Here is a 13,653-nt window from a genome sequence, read left to right on the forward strand (position 1 = left end):
TTCTCATAAGGCTGATTTCTGAAGTCCTAACACTGCCTGCGTGTTATATTTATTTTCGTTCTCATTGCTGTTGTTTTGAAACTTCAATACATATGTCGACAGAGTTGGCAGCATGTCATTGCTTGCCATGCACTTCTTTTCTATTGCCAATAAATTCACAGAGCATGTAGTTGGGGTGGGCGATATTCTGGTGAAATTGATATAGGGTACAATGGGGTTAAAGGCTCCTTTAATTTTATTTCCTCCCAAAACACTAAATAGCATCACAATCTACCACAGCACTTTCCCAAACACCTGTTTGGCACTATGAACTGCAAAATGTTCCTCTTCCTTGAGATCATTGCGTGTGATGTCTAAAAGTTGATTTAGACAAATTTTCATTTTCAGTCTTGTTCAAAGTGATTTGTATAAAAAAAATTGCAATAACTGTCCAATAAGTGAAAGGATAGTATTTTGGGTAAAAAGTCCCCTTGTTGCAGGTGTTAAACCCCCCCCCCATCAAACACATTGTTTTTCTTAAGTAGGGCGAGTAGATATGTTATGAAGACTGTTCAAAGTGGGCTCACATTGACTGAATTTGTTTATCGAATACTTGAGATGCCATGACATGTCAAATGTGATTGAAATGAATAATAAATGATGTGCTCATGGTTATTTTGAATACGTATTATATTAATTTGTTACTAATAAAAAGCAAGTGTTTGCCTAAGTTGACAGATTGTGCCCTATAACTATTGCATGTACACTATATCAATATAACTCCACTGGGGGCCTTTTACCCCAGGTGTGGGGCTCCCTTGCCACCTTTATTTAAAAAAAAATAATAATTAGGAATTGTACTCAAAACAACCTTCTGTTGTTATTTCTTTTAACAAAAATGATTTCTTTAATCTTTAGACACATTGTGACCAGGACTAAAAGACTACTTTGCCTTTTTGCCCCATTGTGACCTGCCGGAATAAATTGGACAACCGGTACGCATTTTCTCATATGGTTTCTTTCTATCGTGAAATGCTAAAAAAGGGGAAAAAATGCTTTTGTTCAACTAGAGAGAAGCCACATTTTTGCTTGTAATGAAAAAAGAAATGATCCTGAACATTCAGTTTGAGGGTGCGTTCACACATGGCAGGTTTGGTTCGATTAAAAGGAACTCTGGTGCGATTGCTCTGTTAGTGCGGTTCATTTGAACAAGTGTAAACGCTGCCATCCGAACATTGGTGCGCACCAAACAAGCAGACCGAGACCCCTTGAATAGTGTATACGATTTGTATACAAGATATATAACTATATACATATTTGAGTTCATTAAAACTTCGATTTGCACTGTGGACTATTTTGGACATTTTGACTTTTTTATTTGAAATTATGTCAAATCATAACACGCTGCATAAACACAGTAACCTACAAAAAATACTGTGATAGTGAGATATGAGCTAAATGTGCTTTCCCGGTGAACACTGATGTAATTGTAGGTTACGATGAAACAAGGACACCAGCAGTCTGCTTGTTTTCATGTTGTACTTTTACACATTATCACAGAGTATGGGTGACCATATTAACTAGAGCCCGACCGATATGGGAGTTTTGAGACCGATACCGAACTTAGAGGGGAAATTCATAGATTACCGATGTGGTGGCCGATACAGTTCATTTTTGAGCTGGAATGAAAACTGAACTTCTATGTGTATTGTGCACCAATTTTGCAGCGATATGACTATGCAAAGCTACTCAGAAGGCTGCTTTCATAAATAAATATTTTTATCTAAGAATATTTGACATCATTATTATGCATGGTCAACAAATTCTAGAATTGAACACTGAGAAAATAAAGAATAAATAAAGAATAAATAAAAATACAATAAATAGCTTAATAAAATCATTACTGTATGTTTAGGAGCAGTCAAATGCTGACTATTAAAATAAAGAATAAATGTAAATACAACAAATAGCTAAATAAAATCAGTACTGTTTAGTATCAGTCACATGATGACTGTTTTAATACTCCCAGTCAATTAGGGGCAGGTTGCAAAACAAGAAGCATTTACACCCGCCGAGACAAGAGTAAAACAACGTCAGCGGTGTTGCACTGTATTGTGCTGTACAAGCTCAGGAGAAACTTTTAATGGTGGAAAACCAGACTTTTAAATATGACATTTTATAAATGCCATGACTGGAATTGTTCGGTTGAAGGGGGTACCAAACTGAGTATACTGAACAAAAGGTGAATGCATGTTTACACATTTGCTTCCACTCAGCTGACAAGGTAGGAAAGCAGCTACATGGTTAGCTAGTTAGCTATAAGCTCGTTGTCACGGAGAGTAAAAGATGGACGTTGTTTATTTAATTTCCAGAATTGCATCTCACCATCTAGGTAACAGCACAGCGTGAAATCAACACTCAACAGACACAATCCACCACCGCACCGTCTGCTGAGCTGCAAAAAGATGATCTGATGTTTACCTTTTAATCTGCTACGTTACTGACTGCACTGATAAATTATAGCTGGCTAACATATCAAACAGATGTGATAAACATGAGTGACATGGTTGTCAGGGACAGGGTTAACATTATATTAGTTATATTGAAAAGGGAAAATGATGGGATAATTTTTTATTAACTTTCCAGTATGTATTTCACAAACTAGCAACTTACCGAGAAGACACAGCTTAACACCGCACCGCTTAACTCCACACTGTCTGCAGAGCCACCGTCAGCCCAGCTCTGTAAACAATGGAGTCGGAGCATGCTCTGCAGGACAAACTACATTATGACACGAATTCAAGCATTGTTTTCTGCATTTTAAGTTCTGAAAAAAGGTTTTAATGTCTGTGCATATCGCTAAACCTATACACCGATACGGATATATCCGTGAAGGCTAATAGAGATAAATGGGTTGGGCACTAATATTAACAGCCTTGTTAACATCTGCTGATAACTCAACACATTTGCCCTGAAATTAATTAATCAATGATCAATGAGCTTAATCAAATTATTAACAACAATTAATCGATTAATCATTAATATCCCTAATCTCCGTGATGTGAAAAACAAGAACTGAATCGCCGAATCCAGTCATGAAAACGTAATTAACTATAAAACGAGTAATGTCACAGAATTTGACACATTTGTGATGTAGTAATGAATGCACAATTATTAACAATTTATTTGCATATGCTGCACGATTCAAGGTGAATGCATGAAGCCAGCTGCTCATGCACCGAAAAACACCATCTTGAGTATCACGTGCACTCATGTGTGTAGATAATTGAGCAGAGCTCTCATTCACTTTGAAGCACACAGGACTTGCAGACTATATATTGTATTTACATAATTAAATTGCAGCATTTTTTGTTTAATAAGCACATTTGTCAAACCTCTTTATCTGGAGGGGTGAAGGTGTCATTTAAAACATACAAACTTCTATTGGTTACATGCCAAAATAAAAGCAGATGGCATTTAAGAAATAGCAACGTAAATATATTTCTACTAAAAAGTAAAATGTAATATTCAGTGTAGTAATAATAAATAAATCATGATTTTTGTTATAATCCGTGTTTCAGCCAATCGCGTGGATCCCCGAATGGCAGGAAGGTAAGGAAAGACAGCTTTCAGTTCATGATGAAACAGTCAGAGGCAGATTTGAGCAATATTTCGAGTCATCAATCTGACACAAATCCTCTCGACGGGACACTGGAAGCAGAGCAGGGTCGTGTTGCTGTGGCATCCACTCACACAAGCCGTGCATGCTGATGCCTCCAAATGTCAGCCCTAAATCTTCTGAAAGTTTATTGCTCTTGAAGTGGAGCCTAGAAAGCCCTCACCCACAGACTATGAAGGGCTCAGTGCCAGCAAACATAACCGTGCCAGACAGCAGGGCTCATATGCCAGTATCCTGATGCAGCCTTCTTTCCAGTGCCACTTCATCATGCCATTAGATCAGTGTGTACATACAGTGTATATACAGTGGCCACACTTAAAATGTATGAATTGAGTTGCATCAAACCAAGTGTCATTTGCAAACAAAAGAAATGTACACTTCTCCATGCCATTTAATCAAATGGTGTCGGGTTGTTTTTTAGTGGATGTAAGTCAGTTGTATGAAGGACTATGGACATGTTCCACTAAAGTGACAACCAATTATTCAAAAACTACAAACTACTTTATGATAAAGTGCTATCATTCTTTAAAAATAAATGACATTGGGTTTGATATTGTGCTATATTTTGAAAAGACATTCATATGCAACTTGTGCTTGGTTAAAATTTTGTAAAGTATTTTATTGAAAAAGCAAGTTGAAATTGCATGCATCAAATATGATAAAACAGGCCTTTGAGGTATATCTCTTACATTTATGCATTTAGCAGACGCTTTTATCCAAAGCGACTTACAGTGCACTTATTACAGGGACAATCCCCCCGGAGCAACCTGGAGTTAAGTGTCTTGCTCAAGGACACAATGGTGGTGGCTGTGGGGATCTAACCAGCAACCTTCTGATTAACAGTTATGTGCTTTAGCCCACTACGCCACCACCACTTCAGATATATTTACCATTACATTACATTCATGCCTACTATTAAAAAAAGAAAGAATCATAGACCTTTGAAAATTCTGACTTATAATTTTTTTCTGACTTATAAAAGTGTGATCTAATATTTCTGTGTATTTTCATATATGCAGCCTACTCTGTCATTATAAATATCTCATTATTTTACATCGCAAACTATTATGACATCATCAAGTTTTACAATTTCCCTTTTTTAATGTCAATATAGTGTTTGTTGCATAAAATAATACGATAACTTATTTATTTTATTTTATTCATATTGTATTTAATGTGCGAAATTGAACTGTGATACATTTCAATCCTTATTTATAGATCAAGGAGAGGAAGTTGTCATGGCCAAACCCTCAAATATTTGGTTTCTCTGAAAAGCCCAGGGAGTCCTCTGATAATACCCCAAGATTTATTATTGTAGCATATCAGCTAAGAAAAAAATTAATAACAAATATCTTATACAAAAATTAATTACTGGTCCTTAGGAGGATATTGACCTTTAATATGATACATCATAAAAAAAGAAATAAAAAAAAATATTTATTTTTATGGTTTGTCTAATTTGCCCCTACATTTAAAATTTTGGGGGCATTTTTTGTCTTTTTTTTTTTTTTGGCCTGGGCCAATATTAATTTCAGACCCTGAAATAGATCCATATGTCTTATAAATACATCAATCAAATGTGTCTCTTATTTCGTACTATTGTATGATTTATTCATTTTTTAAGCAAAGATTTCATTTTTAATTTAAAATGATTTGTATTTTTAGAAAGTATTTTAAGTTCATTTCTTTCACTGACCATATTCTACTGTCTGTGCATTATGTATTGATATAAATGATATCAAACCCCACTAGTACAGCACATAAAACAGATCTCTGTAGAGCCGGTGTAGCCTTTTAACTCTAATAGAGCTGTTGTTAATGGTGTATAAGAGCACAGCTGCATGCTTGCCAGGCTTCTGTTTGTTCCACTCTGGCTTCAGAAGGGCATTAGAGGTGAAATGCCGGCCATTTAGCCTCATTTAGCCCGGGTTCAGACTGGTGGGCGGAGCACCACTAATGACTGCAAGTGAAATAGGATGGGGCCTCCGCTAATGTGCTCCTCTGAACTCCACCGACATTTTTCAAAGGAACAGTCATGAATTCAGCTCTCACACGCTGATGTCCACACTGGTGTTAGGGATGGTGGAAAAAAGACAAGAGGGTTTGTGTATTTTTTTTATTTTGATAGTCCAGGGAATGATTGCATTTGCTGTGTTTGGCAATAAGTGAGGCTGGAACGTTTCTGCATAGATTCTGGAGACGTTGACTTGTTTAAAATGTTCCAAAAACAGCATTATCTCATGTGCTTATTATTTATTTCACATTTTACGTGTGATGTAAATGATTACTTCCCCATTTGGGAAACCCTGGGCTTATCATCGCGCTGTCTATTTGAACATTCAGTAATTCTACAAAAACATAACATCCTGGAGCTGCATCAGAAACACATTTGTTAGCCAATTTATTATGACTAGACTGACAATGTACACTGACTGAAGGCATATCAAGGATACCCAACATTATTCTGCCTCTCATGCACCACTAAGGGCATGTAATTGCAGTTCCATATTGATTTTCCCTGCTATTACAGTAGTGCAAATTACTGAAATGTCCTGCTCTTACCTGAACAATATACTGTTGTGAAAGCTCTGAACCACTGCCAAGCCTTTTCATTTACTTCAGCTGTTTTCACACAATCACTATGCATTTCCTGAGTCAGAGGCGGCTCACACTACTGCAAAGTCAAATTGAGGACATCATCAAACAATTTTCCTCCCAGAACCGACTCTCCTTACAGCTATTATCTGCTTTAATCATGAATCGAACGGAAAAATAGGAGTGCTGCTTTGAGAGTGCTGGCCTTAAAAAAAACTATTTTTGAACTATTGAATTGGGAGTTGAGGCATCTGTGAAATACTGGGAATAAGAGGGGTGGAGAAGGAGCTAGATACAGAGAGCTCACGAATTGAATCACAACTGAAGTTTGAACTCTACAGTAGAAATGTGCCATTGAGCCTTTGGAGAGGTGTTCTCGTATTATAATTAGCATCCTCTTGATATTCTACAGGTATGCTGGTGGTCAATGTTACTTGGCGGAACAAGACATACGTCGGAACACTTTTGGATTGTACCCGCCATGACTGGGCTCCTCCAAGGTATACAAAGTGTGTTTTAACATTTCAAATCTATATGACTGAAGTACTTTCTTGTTGCAACCCCACTTTGCATCACTTTTCAATTGAAGAAAAATGTTGAGGAATACATGGCCAAAGTTGCCATAGCAGTTATTAAACATATGAATCGAAAAGTTCAGTAATAATTAATTTTAAAATAATTCAACTTGATGTTTGCACTTACATGCAAACATAAACCGAACACAACAAGAGGGTCTGTAGAATCAAGACCTATTTTTAAGACATTTTGCTATTGTCGTGAATTTGTTGTGCTGTCTTTCTGCATCTTCAAAACTGGGCACTTCACTCTGCATCACCGGTAAAATATTTATTTTAAGTGTGTAATATACGTATGCATCCATTATGTTTGTATGTACCGAGCAGATCAGAAATGCCGGCTTTGGTCTTCAGGCACAGGCACAGCTAATGCTAAACACTTTCTATTACAAATAGTATTCTTCCCCAGTATCTTATTCTGCAGTCTCTGCCTGACTGTCACCCCCTTCCTATACCACGCATCAGTTCCCCTTTCTCCCTCTGGACTAACAGTAAGTCAGGTGCATCACTCTTTATCAAATCATAACCCTCAGGGATGAGACACACTTTAAAGATTAACACATTACCCAGCCTATTAAGTGATCTCTGAATGGATGCAAGAATATAAACAGTGTTCCAATACTTTTTTCCTTCCCCTCTAAACATTTAAATGTACTATCATTAATCAATTTATTATCGCAAGAGCAATCGCAGTATTTTTGGAAATCCATTTGACCATCATTATGTATTTATTTCTGGCCCAAAAACAGTAAATAGGCCAGCTCTAGTATTCTTTATTCTCTGAGTTTATTTATTTTGTACATGAATCTAATCTAAATTGAATCTAAGATGTAATTTATCTTATAGTTATTTTATGCTTAAACCTTTGTACTTAAAGTCAACTTATATATTAAAGTTGGGCAGATCTGAATGAACTCTTTTACTGATATCAATAGCATGTTTTGTATAAAGCATGTATTTGTGTTCCGATAAATCTTTTTTAAAATATTATGCCAAGTTCCTATATCACTTTTTAGCTATATTTAAACTCATTTATATTTGTAGTCTCTCGTTATCCTTTATTTTAGCATAATACCAAATGATAATTACTTTTGTTATAAGTTTAATGTCATTAAAATGAGGCTTGTACATCTCATATTTGATAGAAGATCCAATAAATTATCTTTTTAATGTTCTTTTTAAAGGTTCTGCGAGTCTCCCACAAGTGACCTGGAGATGAGAAATGGGCGCGGCCGTGGTAAGAGAATGCGACCCAACAGCAACACCCCAATTAATGAGAACAGCAACAACTCATCGGATAACAAGGGCAGCAACAGCAGTAAGACCAGAACAAGTTCCAATACCAAGGGTCGCCGTGGCAGCCAGAACTCGTCTGAGCGCAGGACACCGCCCAATAGTAACACGGATGACATAAAAGCCAGCCCCTCCTCAGCTGGCAAGCGCAAGAACAAGCCTGCATCAGACATGGAGCCCAACTCAAGCTCTGAGGACTCGAAAGGCACCAAGCGCATGCGTACAAATTCAAATAGTGGAATGATGCCAACGCTTCCAATTCCCATCATCAAACCAGAGTCACTTCCTCCTCCTCTAGACCGAAGCTGTTCCTCACCTGTATTGATTGACTGCCCACATCCCAACTGCAACAAAAAGTACAAGCACATAAATGGCCTAAAGTACCATCAAGCTCGTGCTCATAATGATGATGATATTAAGTTGGAAATGGATGGGGACAGCGAATATGGTGAAGAATCTTCTCTTCACCCAGAGCCCAGAAATTGTAACGGAGCTTCAATTACACAAAAAAGCTCTCTTTCACCAGCACGCTCTTCTACACCTAAAGGGAGAGGGTTTGATGCTCAAAGTCCATCACCCTCTCCTGGAAAGTTTGGCTCCAAGTCAAAGAAGAAGAATGGTGATGCTGAAGCAGAAATTTGTGGCACTCTAATGGAGGGTTGTGAGGATGGGCCTTGCCTTACTGCCGATGAGACTAGCAATGACGGCATGGAGGACAGGAAGTCCAAAAAGCCAAGCAGCGGTGCCAAGTCTGACAAGCTTTCCCAGAAGAACAAGTCCTCCAGGCCCATGGCACCATCCCTGCCCTCTCAGCAGGTGTACTCTCTGCAGTCGACATCATTCAGTAGTGGAAGCCCCAACCATCCTCCAGGGATGGGCAACATGTTGCAAGGCGTTCCCAGGAGTCCCCAGCTGAAGGGTATTCAGTCAAAACTGGGTGTACCTGGGGACTCCTCACCAATTAATCCAGCTTTGAGCAACTCCAAGGACAAAAAGAAAAAGGACAAGAAAAAGAAAGATATTGGCAAGGATGCAGACAGCCCCAAGCTTCCAGGGAAAGGTGGAAAGGTTGAAGATGGAAAAAGCCCATATTCTGAGTCTTCCGACCCAGGAAGCAGGAGCGAGGGTCATCTAAATGGCTCCTCGGACCCTCATCAAAGTCGCCTAGCCAGCATGAAGGCTGAGGCAGATAAGATATACAGTTTCACGGATAATGCTCCCAGTCCATCCATCGGGGTGGCCAGTCGGGTGGATGGCAGCGGGCAGCCCCTCACTCCTCTCCATGTAGTCACCCAGAACGGGGCTGATAGCTCTTCGGTAAAGACGAACAGTCCTGCATACTCTGACATATCTGATGCTGGAGAGGATGGTGAAGGCAAAGTGGAAGGGGTCAAAAGCAAGGCAGAAGATAAGTCGATTAGGGATGGCGCAAAGAAGGCACTCTTTCCTGCACAGGCATCAAGTAAAGAGTCCTCGTATTATGCTAGCTATGACAATTACTATTCTCCCAGTTACGCCAACTCAAGCCCTGGTGGTACCACTGCTGGTGCACCAGTGCCGGACAGCCAAGCTGTGAAACTGAAAAAGGAGGATGAGCAAGAGTCAGTAGAAGAAAAGGCAAAGGTAGAGGCACCAGATGAGCGCAAACCTGAGGTCGCTTCAAGTCAGCCACACCTACAACAACAAGCCTCGGTCATCCAGCAGCGCTCCAATATGTACATGCAGCCACTCTACTACAACCAATACTACGTCCCCCCTTACGGATACCCAGACCAGGTTTATCACAACCATCTCATGAACACTAATCCAACCTACAGGCAACAGTACGAGGAGAGGCAGAGACTTATGACTGAGCAGCACAGATCTGCTGAAAAGAAGCCTGATTTAGGTGTGAAGGACAGGGAAGCCTCCATGAAGGAGGACTGGAAACAGAAGGGCCCTGTTCCTCCAAGCCTTACAAAAGCCCCCAGCCTTTCAGATCTGGGAAAGCCACAGAATCCTGGCAAGCAGAGAGACTCTTCCTCTGAACCTGTCAAGTCAGTCATCATCCCTAAAGGGGAGGAGGCCAAGCTGCAGCCCCAACAAGCTGAGGGGCTTAAAATGAAGCTCAGTGAAGCTGGCCATCATGGAAAGAATGACTCAAAGGCAAGCGTAGAGTCTGCCAGGCTGGGAATGGAGCAGGCCATGTGGTACAGACAGGTGAGGCAATTGTATGTGTCTTAAAATGAATGACTGTTTGTTTGGCAAAGTTAAAATGTTCTCTATGGAAACTTTGTTGGTTGGGGGTAGAATGATGCTATGTTCAGATATGAGTGCCCCAAATATCAGCATCTGGTCAAGCCACTCAAGAAACATAGATACCTATTTTAAGTGGACTGCGCCAAATACAAGTGTCGTCAGGGACCGAAATTATCACATTTCTCAAGCCAAGTTTGAAAGTAGGTAGAAATGCAATGACCACATTTTATTTGTGGTTTTGACTCCTGGACAACTCTAGCTGGTTGGGGAACACTGACCTAGTGTACAGCTAGTTGTAAATTACTAGAGTAGCAGGTTTATCAATATCCTTTCAAAGTAATAGGTGAATGTACTGAATGTTTTTGAATGTCAGAAATAACGTTTCGGAAACCCTTTATAATTTCTTCTTGAGGGTGGACTAACTTAATACTTTTCAGAACTATAACTCATAGCCTCATCTTCCTGTCTGTGGCCACCAGTACCCTGAGAGTCAGAGACCACCAGATGAGGAACGAGACCGCGAGCGGGACAGAAAAGGCAGAGATGAGAGGCCCAGACTGAAGGACAACAGCTCCAAAGATGAGAATAAAGACGGAACTGATGCTTTATGTCCTCCCATCGCAGAGGACCAGCGAAGTGGAGGGAAAGATCCTCGGCCTAATGCCCACATGCCTTTCAGCTCTCCCTTGGCACAGCACCAGCCCTACCTGCATTATATGCATGGATATCCTTTTGGGCAAGGCTATGACCCCGGCCACCCTGGATACAGGGGCATGTCCTCAGTGATGATGCCCAACTACCCAGGTGAGATTAATGATTTCATCTGAATAGGTCACCTTCGTATCGTGTTATAGCATATCTATCCTAAAAAGCAACCTATGTTACCTAATGGGCCATTCACACCAAAAGGCATTTTTATGACCGTCTGTTATTCAATTGTTTTCCTTGGTAAACATGCACTAGAGATACCTCTTTGACTGCATTTTTTAGATGCCATATCAAGTGAACTTTAGCTGTTAAAAATGCATCTCGAAACGTTGGTTCTGGTTCTAGAAACATTTCAACAGATTGACTGACTTGCTCAGCAAGTTTCTCTTCAAAGTGATGCTCTGCTATGACAGTGGCTGACCTGGAAGAGAAAACTGACCATATTAGAATGCACACTATAGCACCCCTTGTGGCAACACTGAGAATGCATCCCCTTCTTGCATTGCATTATGATGTTCTGATGCTTTTTAGAAATGCAACAACCCATGAAAGCAAGTTTGAATAGCTTCACATACATGCTTAGAGTATATTTCAGGTTATAAAGTACTCCCATAAATTAGAAACAAGGTTGAAATCCATCTGTATGGTCTCCTCCTTACCTTCAGGGTCCTATCTACCAGCCGGATATCCTTTTTCTCCATACGGCAGTAAAATGGGCAGCGGAGAGGAAGGAGAAAAATCACGCTCCAGCCCCACAGTCAGCAGCAAGTCAGCTTCAGAGTCCAAAGCCTTGGATATACTGCACCAACACGCAAACCAGTACAAGAGCAAATCGCCCACCGTCGCCGACAAGCCTTCCCATGAAAGGGAGCGGGGAGCTGGGGACCGAGACCGGGAGAGAGAAAGAGAGAGGGAGAGAGAATTAGATAGACCACGCTTATCTCCCTCCCAACGTATGATGCCACCCCATCACCTAGGATATCCTATTGTAGCCGGACAGTACGATCTGTCATATGCCACAGGTCAGCAGTCTAAGGCTCCTACACATAAACTTGTTTGTTATGGGTGAATCTCATGAAACCTCATTGATGGTACTTTTATATACTATGATACTAAAATTCCATGTACCATGGTGTTTTTTGTACTGTGATGATACTTTTTTGGTAAGTGTCACATGGTATTTATATGTTACTTATTTTACATTGTACATGAAATACCATAGTATTTTGGTACTACACGTATATGGTAGTACCATTTTAGTTTCTTGTAAGTGCTGTCTTTTGCGTGCCATATTTCACCCCAAAAGCACAAATAAAGATAAATTATATTTTGCATAAAAAAAAATTAAGCAATTTTAGGACTTTTCCGGTGTTTTGCATTGTCACGTTATTTTTGTCATAATTAACCACAATTTCCCACCCAATTCTCATTATCGTAATGTAAAAACAACTGTAATGGATTATTGTCATTACTGTATTAAAATAAAGAGAATGAGATATAATTATTTATTTATTTTGAAATACAGTGGGGAAATATGACCATTCGTATGATGTTGAACAAACATTCAGATAGTCCTGCCCCTAACTCACGCCATTGGTCAAGTCAATATTGTCTTTGAGATGGATCACTCAAAGAAAATGGGAATTTTTATAGTGCCACAGAGATAGTATTACAGTACAGTGCAAACAACCTTAATGGTCTCAAAAATAGGCTTCATTTTTTTCATGCAAAATGCACCCTTGCATTTCAAATGCCTCATCTGATGTGTTTCGGGGAAAACATTGCTGCAACAAAACTCTGCCAGCTTCATTGCACAACAAAACTCTTGAAATAAACAAGGTCTTTACTGGACGTTCCTTAATTGCAGGCCTTTCGTCGTCAGCAATTGTTGCCAGTCAGCAAGCCTCGGCCCCCTCCCTGTACCCACCAGCACGGAGGTGAGAATGGTAAGACAAAACACATAGAAATTCTGTGGGAGCGTTGGATTGTGGGCGAACATAGCGAGTGATGACAGTTTGGTTTCAATGATGACAGCAGTAGGTGAATGTGTTTGGCCATTTCTACTTGGAAATCATCTGTGATTCTATGTAGAAGCTTGTTTTTGATAGCTGTGCTTACAGTTCCTCTAGCTCAGAGGCACTTCACTTCAAAAGCTCTCAGAGAGACATTGAGGGCTCAGCAGACCTCCATCTGTTGCACAGCATTATGATTATTTAACAGCTTCTGAATTGAGCCTGGTGTTTTCAGAACAGACACAGCCCCTTTCTAACAAATTACACCTTGTACTGACCTCTGGTGGAGAAATCTATAAGTACACCAGAAGAGACAATTGAAATCTGGATTTAGAGTTATAAAGTCTGTCTGTCTGTCTATCTATCTGTCTAACTGTATCTGTCTTTATGTCTGTTTTATCGTCCTGCTTGTCTATCTGTTGTTCTGTCTGTCTGACAGTCTTTTCTATCTATCGTTCTGTCATTCTATCTATCTATCATTCTGTCATTCTATTGTTCTATCATTCTGTCTGTCGGTCTGTCTCTCCATCTCTGTCTCTTTCATTATTTATGTCTGTCTGTCTTTTCTATGTAT

The 13,653-nt window shown here is 39.7% G+C and overlaps 1 protein-coding gene across 2 annotated transcripts in view; it reads left to right on the plus strand.

Annotated features, from left to right (window-relative positions):
• LOC127650112 (zinc finger protein 609-like) overlaps window positions 1-13,653 on the plus strand; it is a 79,948-nt gene that overhangs the window by 63,130 nt on the left and 3,165 nt on the right. Inside the window, exons 4-8 of one of the 2 annotated variants that reach the window (XM_052135313.1) lie at window positions 6,666-6,753; window positions 8,013-10,320; window positions 10,839-11,163; window positions 11,733-12,089; window positions 12,935-13,013. In XM_052135313.1, coding sequence (XP_051991273.1) covers window positions 6,666-6,753; window positions 8,013-10,320; window positions 10,839-11,163; window positions 11,733-12,089; window positions 12,935-13,008 — 3,152 coding nt within the window. In that variant the 3' untranslated portion in view covers window positions 13,009-13,013. The remainder of the gene's footprint in view (window positions 1-6,665; window positions 6,754-8,012; window positions 10,321-10,838; window positions 11,164-11,732; window positions 12,090-12,934; window positions 13,014-13,653) is intronic. The other variant, XM_052135308.1, reaches the window with a different exon arrangement.

The sequence above is a fragment of the Xyrauchen texanus genome, chromosome 1, assembly GCF_025860055.1.
Source record: "Xyrauchen texanus isolate HMW12.3.18 chromosome 1, RBS_HiC_50CHRs, whole genome shotgun sequence".
Lineage (NCBI taxonomy): Eukaryota > Metazoa > Chordata > Actinopteri > Cypriniformes > Catostomidae > Xyrauchen > Xyrauchen texanus.